Here is a 20534-nt window from a genome sequence, read left to right on the forward strand (position 1 = left end):
AGATCTGATGCTTTCCTTATTTGCTGATCTAGTTGGTTACAAGATTTCTTTTTGGAAATGCTAAGATCACTTTAAGCTATAATCAATTTAATCGATTTAATGGGCTATTAATTTTATCGGACACATATCACCATCTAGTTAGTGGGTTGAGTTGTTAAACGAGATATTACACCCCATTCGTTAGGGTCATGAGAGGAAGGATGGATAGAATTAGAAGGATGGATGGCTCCATCCATTGTTTGGTTTAAAAAATCTTAAGAAGAATGGATGGAAAGGAGGTATTGCTTATCAATCTGGGCCCACTAATTTGCAACCTCCTAAATTGACAAGATGCAAGGAATGATGAATTAAGCAAGTGTGGGGTGTATTTCTAAACTAGTAAAATTATCCCTATAAAACTTTAATAGTTATTCACTTATTTATTTATTTTATTTATATATATTTTTATTTTATCTATATTATTTATCCTATACTATTAAATTTTGATTACTAAATATTTTAATTTTAGCATATAATTTCTCTAATTATACGTAAATAATTAGGATTATCTTTTTTATTTATATTAACTATTTTTTAGTTAACTATTTGTATAAAATTAATCAACAATTTAAATTAAATTATAAACCTATGACTTATTTATATAATTAATATAAAATAATTTATTCTTATATAATTAATTTATATAATTATTTATTAGATTAAAATTAAAACTTAAGTTAAATATTTATATAATTTTTTATATAATTATAAATTATAATGATACTTATTTAGTATAAATAAATATTATAAATTGATAATATTAATATTTTTTATTAAAAAATAATTAAATAAAAATATTATATAAATATTATTCATTCATTGTTTTATTTTTTATTTATTTTTTGATTAAATATATAGAAGGATGAAGGGATAATCCTCTCTCCTACCTATTCTTCTTTGTCCGCTCTCTCTCACTCTCTCTCTCTCTCTCTGTTTTTTTTTTTAATGAATTTACTAGATCCATTGTACCAAATAAAGGCCGAGGATCAACGGATATCCCTTAGTGGCGCATATCGTAAATAACTCTATATTCAGTGGTGTTATCCAGCCAGGCATTTGTGGGGAGCCAAGAACGCCTCTCCCCGGCACGCCTCTGCCCCGCTTTTCATTTCCACTTCCCGCTTTCCCCACCCTCGCTTGTCGGCAACCGGCACCTCAAAAAGAGCGAGAGACGAAGTGAGGTGCGGAGGAGACGAGGCGCGGTTGAAGCTTTCGAGCTCTCTCTGTTGGTAGCGGCCTCTTCCTTCTTCTCTCCGTCTTGCCGAGAAAATCCCTAGTATCGCCCTTTCGCTCTCTCCGAGCTCTGGATTTGTCCTTTGTCCAGGTATAAATTTCGCCGGATTTGTCCTGGACTTGGGATCCCCTTCTCGTGTTTGGTTTCTTTGTTTTTTCATTTGTTTGATTGATTCGAGTGTCGGAGGATTTGGGGTTTAGTTTGGCATTTTTTTCTCCAGGAAACTTGGTAGAAATATTAGATCTTGGAATCCTAGTTCGTGTGCTTGTTCTCTGAGATCGTTTCAGGGTTTGAAGGCAAGAGATTGTGCTGCATTTGTTCTAGGAACGTGGAATCTTTTTTTCGTGTATTTATTTTTGTTATTTTTGTTTTTTTTTTATGATTGGTTCTTTGTTGTTCAGATGGTGGGAGATGCCATTGAGAGGGCTCCGGTCGCTTTACCCATGGTACCGGCGGTGTCTCCTGGTGGAGAAGAGATTGCCTCGGTGGAGGCCACTGCTTCTGGGGGAAGGAGGTGTAGTCTGAGATGGATGGGGAAGGAGAGGCCTTACTATGGGCGGAGGAAGGTGGAAACTGGCACAAAGAAGCAGGTGGTGAGGAAGAGAGCGAAGCTTGATTTCGGGAAGCAAGTGTCTGAAGCTCCCTCGGCCTCGTTTCAGTCTGGTGAGCTGGTAGATTTGAATACTGGTGGTGGTCTAGAAGGAGAGGCCGTGCTGAACGGAGGTGGCGGTAATGCAGTGAACGGAGAAGGTGGTGATTGGGACCAGACAGGTCCTGGTAAGAGTGCACAAGCCAGGGTGAAGGAAACCCTAAGGGCTTTCAATAGCCATTACCTTCACTTTGTTCAGGTTTGTGGACCAACATAAGAGAATCCTTCAATCCTCACTTTTGTGGAAAGATGTTGCGTTCTCCTGAGATTTCCTTTTTTGAACCTTCTAAACCATATCTATGAGATCCCTGTTGCAAATACCTTTCATATATTTGAAAAAAATAAAAAGAGAAAAACTTCATATTCTGTTCTGGATTGAACTGCAGATATCGATTGGGATTGAACTATGGAGACTCATTGTCCACAATGTAAAACTGAAAAAGTATTTTTGAGTAGCAAATACTTGTAAACACATGAAAATACTTAAGTGGAAGGAATCAGTGAATTATATTCAGTCATAGATCTGAAAATTGTTTTCAACCAAAAACTGTATAAGAGTTCCCTTTGTTCAAAAGCATCCAATGTATTTAAGAACATGTGTATGTAGCTTGCTGCTTCATTTCCTTTTTTGTTGTGTAACATACTATTAGATGCTCTGTTTAATTCCCGGACAGGGGGAAGAGCAAAGATGTAAGCAAGTGGAGGCTAAACTTTCAAAAGTTCCTAAATCTTCAAATCCTAAGGTAAGTTTCAGCTAGTCAATATATTCTTGCTGGAAACATGTTCATCTTAGTCTATTTCAGTTTTGCAACCCAAAAAAAGGAATGGCAAGATATTAGATGTTGGTGTATCAGAATTAAAGGAAACTAAGGTGAACATAACCTTTATTTATCTTATTTGTTGGTGCTCCATTTTATTGGTTTTATTTGATACATCAAGGACATTATAACAAGGTCCAGAATAGGAGAAATATACAATTTTAGATAGGAAATAAATTCATCTACTCATTCTTGCTGGTTTCCTTATCATTTCCTCTTTTTGATGGTCATCCTATATTATAAAGATGTGCTTTGTCTCTCTCTAAGCTTGCTCTTTACAAAATTGTATTGACTATCAGTGACTTTGAGAGAGGTCAAGAATAATGAGAGACACTAATTAGAGTTTCAAATGTTTAAAAGGAAACTTAACGCTAATGGTTACCTAGAGTTTTACAACTAAAAATGTAATTAGGGATGATAATTTTAGGTGGGCATTTGAAACCACATGTTTCTTTAAAATGAATAAATAACCTACTTAGTTCCAAGAAAGCAAATTTGCAATCCCCTCATCATTTTTAGAAGGTCATCGATCAGCAATATAGATGTTATAACTTGGTTTTGATATTACAAAGTATGACTTTGTAAGATGATCTGCATCTGTATTTCCAAACATGATTGAATTATTATGTTGAAGAAGAAATCTAAAATCATCTAGTTCTACATAAGCCTTTCAGCATGGGTTTCTTTTTATAAATAGTACCTTGACTTATTTTTTATTTTTTATTTTTTTGTGCAGAGGGGAGGTGGTTGTGAAGAGGATGTAAAGCGAGCATCAAAACGACCTGATCTTAAGGCAATCAGCAAGGCATGTGTTTTACTCTTTTATATCATGTCTATGTTCTCACAATATGTTGTATTCACTACTAGACTCATTAATTAAGTAAAATTAGTTGGTTTGCATTGTATTATTTTCTTCTTTTCCTTGATCCTATCAATTCTAGAATGCTTATAGGTGCAATTTGGATTAGCTCTTATTTGAAAACAAAATCATTGAAATTGTGGCAAAAGAAATGTTTGATGCTATAATTTGTATTTTTCCATTTTTTCAAAAGTTGTTTTCATTATTTCTAGACAAATGAAAGTAAAGAATTCTTACTGTCACTGTTTTCAAGAGTAAGAAACTCATTTATTTTACCTCTAGCATTGATACCACCTAAATTGCTATTGCTACCGCCGCCACTACTGCTGCTGTTGTTTTCAGCACCACTATTGCTGCTATGATCTGCCTTCACCATCATCATTGTCATCGCCACTACGACTCACACCACCACCACCACCACAACTATTGTTGTTGTCACCCCCACCACTTTTGCCACACCACCACCACCACCATGGCCTCTGCCACACCATTACCATCATTGCATCACCACCATATTATTGGTGCCTCAACCATCATTGTCGCGGCCGCCACCACCCCTTGCCACTACATCACTAGCACTTCCGGTATCATTGCCGCCACCACCACCACCACCGCCTCCATTGTATTTGCCATCACCACCACCCTTCGAGACACTATCATCATGTTTATATTTTGAAAAATAATTACTATACCAAACATGCTTATATTTTGAAAATAAAAAAAATTAAGTGATGCAAAACGATACCTAAGTTTTCCTTTGCCTAGTTTAATTTGTCTTTCAGGTTGTACATGATTTGCGTGTACTTCTAACTATATGATGGTTGGTTTTGTTAATTTTTATCCATCATTTTCAATTGTTTTGCTTACTAAACTAAAATTAGGGCAAAATAATCAATATACTATGTTACTAACAAATACTTTTTGTCAGCTTTTTTGGAAAGAAGCAGATGTACTTAACATGCAGTTTAGGACTAATTATATGTTTTTGAAACCCAGAAAAGCAACTTCATTATGGATTTTGCTAATTGATATTCTCTTTCAACAAGTCATACATGCATGAGGTTAAAAGATATGTTTGAAACATGAAAGAAATGGATGGTGTCAATGAGTGCCGTTTGTAAAAGTTATCGAGGGCTGGTAGCAATGACATGGGTTCAAGTTGCTCCCTCATCCAATTTTGTCGGGATTTCCTTTTGTCCTAGTTATTTTAAAAAAAGAATCATGAAAAAAATGATTGGACTTCTTTAATTGAGATATTAACTAAACTTGATCGTGTTTAGGTACATCTGTTACATTCAGATAAGACTGATTCACCAGGAAAGTATAGTAAATATGACATAAAGTAACCGGAACATTCCAATAAAGTGATATTTCTCTTTATGTTATTTGTCAAATTCGCAGAAGTATTTTTTTGGTATGAAAGAAAAAATTCCCCCATTGAGGTGAAGAAAATAATAAAAGATCTATTACACCATGGTTTTCTTCTATCACACTTCCTCCTTGGTTCTCTGTGGTAATTTATGAATATTCCTGGATAGTAAAGACATCTACCAAATTGGTTGTGCTTATTCAGTTTAATAGCAAGTGAAATGCTTTTTTGGCAAGACATTTCTTTATTAATCTCATATTATTGTGTTTATTTCTTTGTTGATTTTATTAAAATAAGTACTCAGGTTTGTGTGATACAATGGCAGGAAAATAATCAAAAGTTTATAACTGTTGATACTTTATTTTTTTCCTATTAATTCATTATGTGGATTTCAAAGTATTAGGTCTCCTAACATAGTAAATGATAATTATTTAAGCTGTTGATTTTCGTGCTCAATATCTAATATTTGATTTGTGTCCAAATTTTGTTACGTGGATGCAGATTTTCCTTTAGAATTGTGGTTTTGCTTGCCCAGTAATTAATATTTTAAGTTGATCCATTTTTGGGATGATAAAACATAATTGGCAGCGCTATGCCTTTCAAGCATCAAAATTCCAGCTATGCTCTTTTAACGTTACAATATGATTATGTTTTTCCAATTTGTTTCCAGATGATCAAGATGGGAACTGTGCTGTACCCTGAGAAAAGGATAGGCCATCTTCCCGGTTAGTATTGCTTGGTAGTGTGATAAAATTGTGGTATGCTGTTCTAGTCTTATTTAGCTGATGCTTTTTTAAATGAATGCCAAGTTCTGTGTGTATTTTCATTTATTTTGAAGAACTTCTATCTAGTGCTCCTCTACCATAATAGGTCAATGGCATTTGTGAAGACACATAGACTGAGCAGTTGACATATATTTTGGCAGGAATTGATGTTGGCCACCAATTTTATTCACGAGCTGAAATGGTGGTTGTAGGTCTTCATAGTCACTGGTTGAATGGAATTGATTACATGGGACAATCCTATGCAAAATTGGTAATATACAAAGTATATCCTCATGCAATTAGTAAAAATTAATTCTTCATTTGTTAATCATTAAAAATAAAGGCAGTGGATCATGTGTCTCAAATTAGTCACCTTTCCTCAAATTAGAGTTTTATGTTTTCTGTGTATTTTGGTTTATGGTTTGTCCCTTAAAAATAAAGATAGCCCATCTCAAATTAGCCGTTTCCTCTCCATTTAGACGTTTCGAGGTCTAAGTAAATGTTTTGTGAGCTTGAATTGCATAGTTTGGATAGTATGGTAGGTTTCCCTACTCATCAACTTGCAATGTTTTGTTCATGGTGGATCTTGCTTTTGCTTAGGGCTGCCTTGAGTAAGGGATTAGGACAACTGTGCTTGTAGGCTTTATCCTAGGAGTGAATACAAATCACTCTCAAACATGGATTATCTGCAACAGTTGTGTTTCTGGGCTTTTATGTTAGGAGTGAGTGCAAATCATTCTCTAACATGGATTAACTGTGTCGATGTATTGGATAGGCCTTGTTGGTCAGGGTATTTAAGGTCGACTGTTGGTTTTCTGAATGAAGTTTAAAAGGTTTAAACCATGCAGTTTTTTCTATAGAACTTCACACTGCAGCTAGTTTTTTTTTTTTCCCTCAAATTTAGTGTCTTTTTTCTTTTCATTTCTCATATTCTTTAATTGCCATGTATCTGTGCTCTTGATATCTTCATAAGATTCTCAATATTTATTTTTTTGCCAATTCTTTCTTGTCCATCTTGTATTGATCATATATAGAATTTAGATATTAGTGCATTTGATTTATTTTTTTCTTTTAAACAGTCTTTTGAGTAGATTTTTTTTTCATGTATAATTGCATGGTTGGTGTGTTTATCCACTTGTTTCATTAGTTGTTTAACTGCTATTTAAACCTGACTCTGGTCCTTCTAAAAAAATGGCTGATTGACAATTTTGTTACATATTTCTGAAACCGTTCTACTTTCTTAGTTGTTTTATAAGAATATGTTTTTGTCATTTTCTCTTTGGTATTTTTTCTGAATAACTTTTGCTTTTGTATGTATTATTTAATGTATGCTTAAAGCTTTTTCAGCTAAAAAGCTAGTATGTTTCTCTCATTTTCTGCTTGTTTCAAGGCATGAGTTGCAAGTTTTAGTTTTCCTTGTTTTTGTTCTTTTGTGCCCTGATAATCATGCTTATCTGTGTACTTTTCTCTCCAAATCTCAAAATAGATTGCTAATAATCAATAATTTATTAAACTTTTTAATGTGGTAGGAGCAATACAAGGGCTACAAGTTTCCCCTTGCAGTATGCATAGTGTTATCGGGCATGTATGAAGATGACCTGGACAACTCTGAAAATATTGTTTATACTGGTCAAGGTGGACATGATTTGCTGGGTAATAAGCATCAGATCCGGGATCAAAAGATGGAACGTGGTAATTTGGCGTTAAAGGTTTGTCTCTTAGTTGTTGTTTTTCTTATGAATTGTTTTCCATTATTTGTCATGTTTTTAACTAATAGGACATGATGATACTTCTTCAAAAGTTTAGGGTCTCATACAGGTAATGTGAGTTTTGCTGGTTGTTTTCCAGATGATTTGATCAAAAAGTAGTATAAATAAGATTAGCAACATTTTAAGATTAAAAATTAGTATGAAGATATTGTGAAAAGAAGAGTGAAAAGAATAAAGAATTGAAAATAGAGATGGTGGAAGTGGCACAAGATCCATTCTACAAGGTGTTTGCACCACTTTTGTCTGGTAATTTTTATGGTGACCAGATTAGCTGTTCACGTGACCAATCCACCCCCTGGTGGCCTATTGCTTTGCCACTAGTTCTTACATGCACTGGACCAGATCAGAGCCTTGGGTGAACCCTGATAACTACGGTTACTAAAGACAGAACAGAAACAGAGATTCATTTTATCGACATGTAAAACTTTGGAGATGAAGTTAAACCAATAGGCCTTGATGCTACCAAACTGTGTAATGGATGGTTATCAAAGCAACCAGTATTGAATGTTCAAACATTACTTTGTTTGTTGTGACTTTCCAAGTTTGTATCTAAGCCTGCTTAAACAAAGTGGTTAACTGATTGTGCTTTTGTCCTCAAACTTTTTATCAGTAACATGGCAGTCTTCAATATTCTATACTCTTTGTTGATATTTGACTAAATTTATGTGATGCAGCCTAAATAATACATCTTCACTGGATTGTTCACTGGAAAATACATCTCAATTGTAGGCTAACTTTAGCCGTTCAAGGTTCGAGATGTTAATGTGTAGGGGATAACATTGTCGAGATTGGCCTAGCTTGAATTGACAGATTCTTCCACTCTACTTGGGCCATACTCTGTTGATTTTGGCATGTTTTGGAGATTAAATTGCACCTCTTGGTTGTAACGAATTAGACATTTCCTGACTTCATTTTATTATGTCACTGATAAGGTGACGTAGTCCCAAGCATTTTATTATGTCACTTGCCTTATAACATGTCTCATAACTACATATAGAATGTTGTCGAGATTTGTTAGTCTCTATCCACAGAGCACATCCGATCATTCCTTGCTTGTCAAATTTACACAGGTTGTGTTTGGCATTGTTATCACTTTTCTTTTTTAAAAAAAAAATCTGAAAAACATGAATTTTATTTCTATTTTCTTTTAGATTTCTGATAACAGAAAACATGTTTATTTTTTTTTCCTCCCACAATGAGGGTTGGCAAGGAGGGAGAGGGAGGGGGATGGGGCCGGCGACATGGGCGAGGACCAGGGAGAGCTCAACTTCAAGTAGAGATGCAGTTAAGGAGCGACGAAGGAAAAGAAAGTGGGGATGGGGCCGGTGATGTGGCTGGGGATGAAAGATAGCTCGGCATTGGGGGCAAGGTAGTTAAAGGCGAAAGGCATCCTTAAGGCACTTGGGGGGTCTAGCGCCTTGAGGCGAGAAGCACTAGAAAAGCACTCGCCCAAGTAAAGTAAGGCACTAAAATTAAGAAAAAAAAGCAGAAAATATGATATATAAATAAATAACAACTAAAGATAACTATTGTAACATAAATTACCATATAATTAATAATTTAAATATAAAACATATATAAAACAGTAAAATGCTCAACTAGTTCCAGATAAAGTATATGATAACAAGCCACAGACAGCTCTAAATTCATGAATGAAATAGAAAACATAACAAGTCCTAAAGTTTATCAAGGGAGTCTCATAAATGAAATAGAAAACATAAACAGTCCTAAAGTGGAATCATATAAATGAAATAAAAAAGATAAACAGCCTTAAAGCCTAAAATTTATCAAAGAAATCATCAGATTCAGTTCCACTTCCATTGTTGTCATCACTTTCACATTCTCCTCCTCCATTGGATTTATATTCTTCAACATCTTTTTCTGTTTCATCTGAATTAGCTTCTATCTCTTCAAAACTAACTTTTCCATACTAATTAACCACTTTACCCCCTGTTAGTAATAGAGCTGAGAAGTTAAATGGGTGGCCTTTTAGGTTTTTTATACTTTTCAGCCTTAAAAAAAATAATCATAGAGTTCACTGAGGCACCAAAGACCAGCACCTTGCCTCACTGAGAAAGGTCCTAAAAGGTGCCAAAGGCGTGCGCCTGACTGAAGGGGCATCGCCTGACGCATCAAGGGGCGATGACCCCTTCTGATGCCTCGCTTGAGCACCTGAAGCACGCCTTTTGGTGCTTTTGACATCACTGATTGGGTGGAGAGATGGCTGGCGAGGCTTGAGGAGTTGGTGTGGTTGGGCATGAGTGATGGTGTCGAGGGCAAGTTTGGGCGAAAGAAGAGAAGTTGGGAGATGGGTGAAAACTATTTTCAAAAGAACGGAATGTGAGAATTTTTCACTTTCATTTTTTTCAGAAATAATGGAAGTTGTTTGAAAAAAACAAACAGAAACAGGATAACTAAACATGTTTTCTGCATTAGATTCCATGCTTATGTTTTTTTTAAAAAAAAAAGAAATAGAAAAAACAACAATGTCAAACGAGCACTAAATGCGAGGATGCTTTTTTCTTCTTCTAGTTTTCATTATAAATCTTCGTTAGGAACTGAGGTCCTGGTTGGTTGACAAGTTTTTTTTCAAAATGGGCATATAAAAACTTAAACTAAATGAGTTTTACCAAGTTTGGTTGTGTTTTATGAAACCTGTTTTGCTAAAGCTGAAAAGGCAAAGCTTGAAAAATCAGTTTTATAGAAAACAGGTCTCTCCCTGTCTTTCATCTGCCTGTTTTACAAAGAATCATGTTGTATGGATAGCCATTCTAGTATAACTCACTGGCAACCAAACAGCTTATTAGCACCTAAAATCAATGCTTAGCACACATAGCTTCAAGCGTCATTGTTGATAGCTTGTAGTCCACCATCATCTTCTGCCCATGGTTAGAGGCCTCTGAATTTTGCATGTTGTGCATTTTTAATGTTGATTTTTTTGGTTATAGTCACTAATCCTATGGAGTCTGAGACCCACTAAAACATTTAGATGCCTTTTGGTGTAGATTTTTTTTTTTTTTTTAAATTTAGAAATTTAGCAATGCTATGTTCTAATTCTTCTGTGAGCAGGGTGACAAGTAGAAAGGGGAAATTGGGTTTTTAATTTTGATTAAAATGAAATCTTTTTTGGCTTCGATCAAACCAAAGTGGGCCCTTAGTTTTAGGTTTTGTCAAATTCGTGAACTACTTTCCATCTTTTGGCTGAAACTGACTAAATCTAGTCACTTTTGCCTTTTTTAAAGTTTGTCTTTACCTTCATAATAGGTTGTACATTAATTCTTTGAGTATGTAGGCTATGTGGTGTCAAAATTTGTTTTTTTTTCTTTTATTTAGTTAAATAGCTATATAGTTGATAAACATAAATTTCATTGTTCGAAGGCCTTTCTAAAGCCCTCACTATATTACTTAAAATCAACGCTAATGCAAACAATTAAATAGAAGACATCAGCATTCACAATAGTGACATAATTTAGTATATAAATTTATTTCACATTTTATATCTACATTCTATAAAATGGGAATGAAAATTATGTTTGGTATGAATTAGTTTTGTAGCATTTATGGTATAAAATGGGAATAACTAATATGTTAACTTTTATATTAAAAAATGTGATTTTTTTAGGTCGAGTAATGAACATGTGAAATAACAACCATTACAACATTAAAAAATGATTGTGATTAAATAATCCATTATATTTATAAATAATTTAATGAGAGGCCTCCAAAGCAATTACAATTGTTAAATCTAACATACATTTGAAAATGGAGGCTCTCATTGTGCAGAGCTCTCCATTTGCCATGTGGACACCTATACTAATAATATTTTTAATAGAGCTATTCATTTTGGATAATAAGTATGGCTCTTATTTAATATGGTTCTTTATCATAATATATAAATATAATAATATTATATCATTAATAAGAAGCTTTTAGCTTATTAAACCATATTATTAGTAGTACCAAATTAATATAAAAATTAATGATATTATTAATAACAATATTGCTTCAAGTATGATGATATTAATGAAAACACTTTTATTGGTTTGGTATCCTGCTCATATCCCATGTAGGTCATTAGATTATACAATGATTTATTAATTTCTATTATATTTTTATGATCATGCTCTTATTTTAAAGCGAAAGCATAAAAATACAAAATGACTCCACTATATTGCATTCATATATCCCATGATGCAATACATTTCTATTTCTTATTATATGTAGGTTGGACAATGATCTTATAGTTTTATAGTAATATGTTATTTTATTATATCAATAGATATACATATACTATTAGACCTCTGTATAATGATAGTATATCATACTATTAATATGAAAAAATTATTTAGAAAATAAGTAAGCACTTATATCTATTATAATTTATTCTGTTTCTATTATTTATTCTATTTCATTTTAGGAACAATCAGAGAAAAGAAGAAAAAATTGCACTGTGCACATTGCATGGGTTATAGGCTAGTATATATACTAAAATGAAGGCTCTACATGGGCTGGACTTTCCTTTCACCCCATGAATGCCTATATTAATAATGTTATTAAATAGAGCTCTTTATTTTTGATAATAAGTAGGGTTCTTATTTAATACTATTCTTTATTAAGAAGTTTATTTTAATATAAAAATTAATAATATTGTTAATAACCATATTTGCTTAATATTAACGAAAAGCACTAGTATTGTACCTTGCCATATTGCAATTGATCATGATTGTAGTAAAAAATGAAGTACAACCACTAATGACCCTGCTATATTGCATTCAAATATCCTCTAAGGAAATGTTTTTCGATTTCTTTTTTTTTGTAGGTTTGATCATGATCTAATTATTATTTTGTAATAATTTTTACTATATCATAGATATACATATACTATTAGAATTTTGTAGAGTGATTGTATATTCTAGTATTAATGTAAAAATTTATTTTAGAAAATAATTGGGCTCTTATATCTATTATATTATGTTCTATTTTTGTTATGTATTTTTTACTGCATTTCAAAAATAGTTGGAAAAAAAAGGAGAATAAGCTACACCCACATATCACGTGGGTTATATGCTAGTTTACTCCTACCTCTTAAGTAGGGTTTGTCAAATCGGATGAAACTACTCGATTCAGTGTGTTGAATTATACTTGTCGGTAGATGGGGATAATTCTGGCTTTCGAAACGAGGCACCGGCAAGGAAGGGGGGAGGGAGAAGGAATGAGAGGAAAAGAGAGAGGGGGAGGGAAGGAGAGGCGAAGGCCAAGGAGGTTGTCGGAGGCCGCGGGTCCTTTGGAGGCCCACCAAGGCCAACAGAGGGCTGTGTCTTTGAGATCGACACCTTGTTTCGATTTGTAGGAGGGTGGAGCCGTTGCTCCGATCATTTGAGGGCCTCCACGGCCCTCTGACGGCCACCACCAGCATCTCCACTGTCTACCTCTCCTTCCCTCCCCCCTCTCTCTGGTTCTCCCTCTCCCCTCCTCTTTCTGCTATGTCGGTTCAGGCCTGACATGGAACGGCATGGAGGCATACTGAATCATGCTGTTGGCCGATGGGTATGGGCTCAGTATTGACACAATCAACTTTGGTTGAGAGTATATTAACAACATTGATATAAACTTGTTTTCATTTCTAAAGATGACTAGTTAAATTAAATACTATGATGGAATTGCCATTCCTTTCCTGTTCATCAGCAATGGAAGAAAAGTGTTGATTCTAGTTCTCCATCTTCCATTCCTCCTCCATTCCAATTTCCATTTGGATTCATCCTTCATTCCTGTGAACCAAACAAAGCATGCCTACTGGTTAATAGCTTTTAATCACTTCATTTATTTTGTTTTTTATCTTTTCCTTTTTTAGATGCCTTTTCAAAGTTTATGATCAAAGCTTTGAAACTTAGAATGAAAATGCTTAACCTGCTTACATTGCCAAGTCAACACTCCACAATTCCGACCAAAATTGATATTGAAATCAAGCTTTCAAAGTTTAGGGTAGAACTAGCATGGGGGATATTGTGTAATAATTTATAAAAAAGAGCACTCTAGCATTCTAATATGGATGGTGAAAATGGGTTTGACACTGTGCTCCCAAGGAACTTCACCATAAGGGAGAGCTTAGAGTTCATGAGCCAGATGATTATGACTTGCATAATGGGAGTATTCTCTGTCAGGAAGAGGAAGTATAGAGTATTTAAATCAGACTAGCAATGGACATGTGCGATGCATGTTAAAAAGTAAATTAATAAAAGAAGAGTTTAAAGTCTTAAAATATAAGAGAGATAAAATACATGGATCAAATAAATATTTTTCTGTTTTTAAATTTAAAAAGAGTCCAGGATATGGATAAGAGATGGATAGAGTTTTTTTTCTAATGGAGCCCAACTTGTTTTGGATTTCTGCAAACAATCATGTGGACAGAAAATAGAGAAGAAGAATTAAATAAAGTTGCATGTAGATTATATGTCTAATTTTTGAATTGTATTGTTTTGCAAATATTTGTGAGGAGAGGGACTAAGTAATTCTAGTCATATAATTTGACAGAAGGAATCTAAAATGTCACGTTCCTCTCTTATTTAATATAGTATAAATAAGAGACACTGTTGGCACTAGGAAATGACATATTTCATCTCCTAATTGAAATTTGAATGTCCAATTTCCAATTTCTTTTTTTCATGTTAATAACCATAAGTAATGGGCATCTAAATTAATTAATTGTCAATTAAACTTTGACATTTGAGAACTAAGTTAGTGACATGTAATTATCTATCTCCATTCAATCAAAAGGACACTGTTGGACTAACCAAAGAATAGAGAGAACCATTTTGGTATTGATACTAAAAGCAATATAAAGTTTGTCACTTGTAGGAAGAAGTCAGTAGCTAGTTCTGAGGATGTGTAACTAACTTGGCTTTCTATCGAACTTTTAGCTAACAAGTTTGTAACATATGGCTGCCTAGGCTGTCCCTTTGGGGCCTAGCTGCTTATTAGATGCTTTGTTGCTAGTTAGGTGCCTATTTCTAACTTTGTCTCAAACACTTGTTTCATCTATTGAAGGACTACCATCCACCAACCTGCCCTCTCGTTAGTCTTAGCCCTCCTCTCCATCATTAGTGGCAAGAGGAGGGTTTAAGGTAGAGAAAGGGAGAAAGAGCGAAATCTGTAGATTATGGTTATTATATTTGTGATAGCTTGATTTTACAAAGCTGCTATATTAATTTCAATAAAGTTTTGAGATTTTTAACACCAGGTGCCCACCTAATTGCCTAGGCATTCTCCCTTGCCATTTAAGGATTCACTTTCTAGGACCAACTAGTATTTTGATGGCCTTTTCACCTAAGTATGTGATTTAACTCATAACTGGTTTAATGTGTGAATGTTCACAAGTAACTGCTGTCAAGGTAATAAAGAAATTCTATATTCTATTTATCTCTTTACATGTGAAGACCACTTTTATAGTCTCCATTGTTTGTGATGTTATCGATGTAGATAGAGTGAACGAAACAAAAAATAGCTATTAAAAGTCTTTTAGAGTAAAAGAAAAATTCTATTAATCATCATGCATTTTGGAAATTTATTTGAATTTGGGCTCAGGTTTGGTTAGCCATAATCATGCCCAAATTTAGATAAGTTGCTATTAAATCGAGATAGTAAGTATCATGCATACCCCAAAACATGCTACCAATTTTTCAGAAATTTTTTGAACATTAATTTATTTATTATTGTTTTTAATCAAAAAATATATTATTAATCTAATTAATTATATGATCGATGAAAAATTATGATTTCTCCTCCAGTGCATAGATCATCCTTAGATCTATAGCATATCATGAAATCACGTCAAAATACAAAATTTTGGCACAATTTCCTCTCATTTTCTCTTTCATATTTGAGGCATGAAAAAGAAAAGGCAATGGAAGAGAGGAGGGGTTTATACCTAAATAAGATGGGATTTGGCATTGGCGGATGCAAGTGGTTAAATGTGGGCTCAATTGACCCCGCAAAAAAAATGAAAAAATATTAGGTATGTATATATACTAGTGGAAAGAGTTAAAGTTGACCCTACTAATTTTATGAATTGACCTTATATTTCATATAAAATTTTGAAGAAATAAAAGAGAAAAAAGACCACATCAAAAGAGTAATTATGACATGCATTCTCCTTCTTTAATGAGTCACATGTCCTACCTCCCTCTCCCTCTCTTACACCACTTTGACCTCTCTTCCTCTCTCTTGCTTCTTCTTTCTCTTTTTTTATTAATTATTTTTTTACTTATCTTTTAATACCCCACCCCAATTCCATCCATCCATCTCTTATATTTAAAGTGCTGACCCTCAGCTATGCACTGCACAATACGATGCACACCATGCATTGTCTATCGCACGATGGATGGTTGTGCAAGGCTGCGTGGGGCCTCATGCAGCCGCGTGCTGTGTGATGCATGCCGTACGTGGTGGCGCGTGCAGCAATCCATTGTGCGATGGATGGTCCGCACGATTCTCCTTTATAATATTTTATTATAAAGGATATTTAAGATATTACATATTATCATTTTTTATAAATTTTATTATTTTTTAAAAATAATATTTTATTATTATTTTTTCTTTCTTCTTTCTCTTATTGTGGCTCTTCTGCTTCTTTTATTATATTGACCCCACAAAGCAAAATTCCTGGATCTGCCACTAGGATTTAGCTTCAAATTTGGTGAAAAATGACCTTCCTCTTCCTCCCCCCTCCCCCCCAAAATAAAAAAAAAAAGGCTTCAAATTATAGGGTAGTATGGTTTTCAAATGGCACGAATTGAGCAGAACCAAGCGGTTCTGGTCTATCTGGGCTGGTTTGAGGCCCATATTGACACAACCAGCCATCTTGACCCAATTACTAACTGGTATGGGTCAGTATGCCCTGAACTATGCAGTTTAGGATGAGATGGCATTCTTGGTTTGGAGAGCGGGTGGCCACTTTTCCTAAGGATGCTACTCCTCCCTCCTCTATGTTATGTGATGGAAATGGAACTCCCTAGGGAGTTCGATGCACAAAATGAGGCATTGCAGCATTGGCCGCCTTCCCTATTGTAGTATCCTAGTAGGCTGAGATATTAGGTGGCAGCCAAGATAAGGCCAACCATTAAACCTTAATAGTAGTCCTATATATCCATGGAATTGGGTTGGCATAAGGGTGTCAAAAATCTAGAGCTACTCATGTAGAAATAGGAAAAAGAGAGGAGGCATCATAGACTTGTTCTCCAAGAAAAAGAGAGGAAGAGAAAGAGAAGAAGGCTACATCTAAAGTAATGGATTTATTCCTTCGAGCATTGCATCCTCTTGGCATGTAGATACCTAGAGTTTGGAAACCAAGAAAGTTTCCTAGGATTGTGCACATGGACTGAATTTGCTGTGGGTATTTAAGTTTGGAGGATCATGCACTTTTATGATCTCAGTAGGCTTCCAGGAGAGTAAAATCAACTTCAGAATCACTTAATGGCTTGGTATTTTTTTTTTTAAACATTCTGAGCATGCTTTTACATGTAGATAAATCATAACCAAGGTCCTAGACTTCCGCTGCATATGCATAGGATGGTTCACCATGTTCGTCACATTGGCAGTCATTTTTTGCTTCCCTTAAGTATAAATGTTTCATGTGGATTTCTTGCATCTAGTGGATATGTATATATGTTGGCAGTCATTTTTTGCTTCCCTTAAGTATAAATGTTTCATGTGGATTTCTTGCATCTAGTGGATATGTATATGAGGCCTTATGATCATCATATAGAAACCCTTTTTATTTTCGACTGACTTTTGCACAGTAAAGCTGGTATATAATGTCTATACATGTACATGTGTAGACAGGTGTACATTCATTAGACACATATGTTAATATTTAATTGTCCATGATTGCATCTATTTCTGTATAATTATATACATATGTGGATGTTTTTGTTTACATGCATTGTCAGCAGAAATGATTCTTGTTGTCACTTTGCAGAATAGCATGGAAAATGGTTTGCCAGTTAGAGTTGTCCGTGGACATGAGTCAGCAAGCAGCTACTGTGGAAAAATTTATACATATGATGGCTTATACAAGGTTAATATGGATCACATATTTTCACCATTGTTTCCCTTTGAAGGTTATCTTGGAAATTTGGTATAAAACCCACTTGTTCAGCATGTACTTGAATACCTTGTCCATTAGCATTTTAGTTGTTTTTTTATCAATGATGTAATTAGTTAGTGCAAATACATGTACAATCATGATCATCTATGTGAAGCTTGCATTTACCATGTGCTTTGTACAATATAATGGAATTGTTTTGAATGCGATGACATTTCCTGTGACAGATACATCCTATATGTTCAGCTTATAGTTGATCATTTTCTCATACATATTAGATCTATATTGCGGGCAATCTGAATTCTTGATCTGCTTGTGCAAACATTCACCTAGTTTGGTAAACCCCTAGTTTAGTAGTGGCACTTGGTATGCACACACCTTAGCTGTTGGTTGCCTATGATGTTATTAGCTAGTTTTTATGTTGGTTAAGGCTAAAATTGTTTTAACTTATCATTGATATGCAACTAGGGAAATTTTGTGCACTGTTGTTATTAAGAACAACCATTGCTTTTGTAACCACCAGATTTGTGATTATAGCATGCCTTATGAGTAAACTATTTATTTTTTTCCTTTTAACTGAACAATGTCAGTTTTACGTGGACCTGTCATTAAAATATCCAAAATTTCCTGACAATTTGGCTTTGCTTAAGAATTGATTGCTTATTCAAAACATTGTAAGACAGATTTATATATGGAAAATTTGTATCGATCTGTTTTGTGATCCTATGACTCTCATAATCGGGGTGAAATTGATAGTGTTGATCTAGTTTGTTATTGCTATGGTTAAATTTTCTTGCATGATGCTTTCCAACAAATTACTAATTTGTTCTCTTTTTCATGTTCGGCAACAATGATTTTATCTATTAGCGCTTCCTCAATGCAAAGTGTCTGGCCCCTACAATGTCTTTACATCTTTTTAAAATTTTATTTGTTGCATGTTTTTAATCCCCAACAACATACTGATTTAATGATGAAAGCATTTGTAGAATAATTCGAGTAGGACATTTTACTAATAAGAAAGAGCATGATGATACACCTTAACGCTATACGTCAATAATGCAGCTTTTTATATTTTATTTGTGGACTGTCTTTTCTTGTCTCATTTCGGCATGTGATGCATTCTTCTATTTGCTGTTTTGGATTTGTGTTTTAATACTCTGTTCATCTATCTGCAGGTTGGTAGATATTGGGCTGAGAAGGGTATAAGTGGATTTACGGTATTTAAATACCAATTGAAGCGGCTTGAGGCACAGCCAAGATTGATGACCGGCCAGGTTTCCTAACCAATTTGTTTTTCCCCTCTTTCTGCTTCGTCTTTTTTCTAATTAGATTTATTCATTATGCTTTTTTTCCTATGAAGTTAAATACAAGAAATATATTTCAATCTTAACCCTTTTTTTAACAAAGCCATTTGTATGGAGGAGAAAGGATATAAAAATACAACAATACAACAAATTTAAATAGTAAATGTACATATTATGTTGTATAAAAAAACCTTGACTCAACCTTATCATTACCAAGGAGGAAGAAGATTCTTGTAGTACCTTGTAAGTTAATGAAGTTAACAAGTTGATGCATTATTGGAAGCATGATGTAGTGAGACCATCCTAGCAAGTTATTGATTGTATGCTAAATGATGAATGCTTTTATGATTTAAATGCTTATGGAACATTGGTTGGTCAATAATCTACAGTGTAGATAGATTTTGATTAAAGGGTGCTAAGAGTATCATGGTTAAAAGTTAAAACATCCATTTCATGAAGCAAAAATTGAAGCTAAGCTATGGTATGACACTTTGCCTTCTCATTAATAAATCATACCCATTTATTAGCTTATCAGAAGATGCTGTGATGTCTAGGAAAACTCAAAACAAGCAATAGATTGAAGGTTTGGTCCATTACTTTCTAGTTCTTATTTATGAGATTTACAAGGACTAAAAGGTGAATTGTTGGGGAGGATAGAGAAAGTGCCCTTATTGTATATTTCACATGGATAAAATGTAATAAGTGTAATATGTGCAAGCTGTGATTAACTTTATAACAATGAATTATGATGTATTGAAATAAGGGAGAAGGAAAAAAGTTAGGTCACATGGAAGTTGCAAACACGACAAATTTCCTTGCTCGACGAATCTATGCAAATTGTTACTTTGCAAAAACCATAGGTTGAAGCATATGGAAGACTAGTAAGTTTTTCTATATTATATTTAAAAACAAGCATTGTTATTGGTAATGCCATTTCTGGGCTTTAGTCAGACCTTTGATCTTCTGTAATTATTTGCTGTTGATAGTATTTTTGTTCTTTTTCACATCTTCAAGCTGAAGTTTTTATGCATCAACAGCTATACAAGGATTCTTTTGTTTAAGACTGTGTATCCTTTTAGCAGCCAATTTTAAATGCGCATCTTCAACACATTGTCTTTCAGTCCATGCCTTCTGTCATTATGGTTATTGTTGGGTATAAAATACCCTCGGCCGAAGTTCTTGGTGGGATTGACCCTCGCAAGTCTCTTCCGACTTTCGACTGCTGTTGGTGAACTCCCATCGCTCCACCCGGACTCCAACGGCTGCGGACAGACTTCGTCCGGACTCCTGCGGGAGACGGACTCCGCCCGCGACTTCAACCGAAAGCAGACCTCGCCCGGGCTCCTACGGGAGCCGGGCTCCGTCCTCAACTTCAACTGCTGGTAAGCCTTGTCCGGACTCCTACGGGAGCTGGACTTCGCCTTTGACTTTAATTGCAGGAAGACTCCACCCGGACTCCTATGGGAGCCGGGCCTCGTCCTCGACTCCAACGGCTGCGGACAGACTTCGTCCGGACTCCTACGGGAGACGGACTCCGCCCGCGACTTCAACCGCAAGTAGACTTCGCCCGGGCTCCTACGGGAGCCGGGCTCCGTCTTCAACTTCAACTGCTGGTAAGCCTTGTTCGGAC

General features: G+C 34.8%; 1 protein-coding gene across 6 annotated transcripts in view; it reads left to right on the forward strand.

Annotated features, from left to right (window-relative positions):
* The first annotated feature begins 1072 nt into the window (after positions 1-1072).
* The window catches only part of LOC105034894 (histone-lysine N-methyltransferase, H3 lysine-9 specific SUVH4), a 59044-nt gene continuing 39582 nt past the window's right edge, over positions 1073-20534 (forward strand). The window contains exons 1-10 of one of the 6 annotated variants that reach the window (XM_073260903.1): positions 1094-1363; positions 1494-1594; positions 1672-2121; positions 2597-2665; positions 3477-3545; positions 5639-5693; positions 5894-6015; positions 7262-7441; positions 17475-17573; positions 18776-18874. In XM_073260903.1, coding sequence (XP_073117004.1) covers positions 1675-2121; positions 2597-2665; positions 3477-3545; positions 5639-5693; positions 5894-6015; positions 7262-7441; positions 17475-17573; positions 18776-18874 — 1140 coding nt within the window. In that variant the 5' untranslated portion in view covers positions 1094-1363; positions 1494-1594; positions 1672-1674. Of the gene's footprint in view, positions 1364-1493; positions 1595-1671; positions 2122-2596; positions 2666-3476; positions 3546-5638; positions 5694-5893; positions 6016-7261; positions 7442-17474; positions 17574-18775; positions 18875-20534 lie in introns of all 6 variants that reach the window. The other 5 variants (XM_073260902.1, XM_073260904.1, XM_073260901.1 and 2 more) reach the window with 5 other exon arrangements.

This window comes from Elaeis guineensis, chromosome 7, assembly GCF_000442705.2.
Source record: "Elaeis guineensis isolate ETL-2024a chromosome 7, EG11, whole genome shotgun sequence".
NCBI classification, from domain to species: Eukaryota; Viridiplantae; Streptophyta; class Magnoliopsida; order Arecales; family Arecaceae; genus Elaeis; species Elaeis guineensis.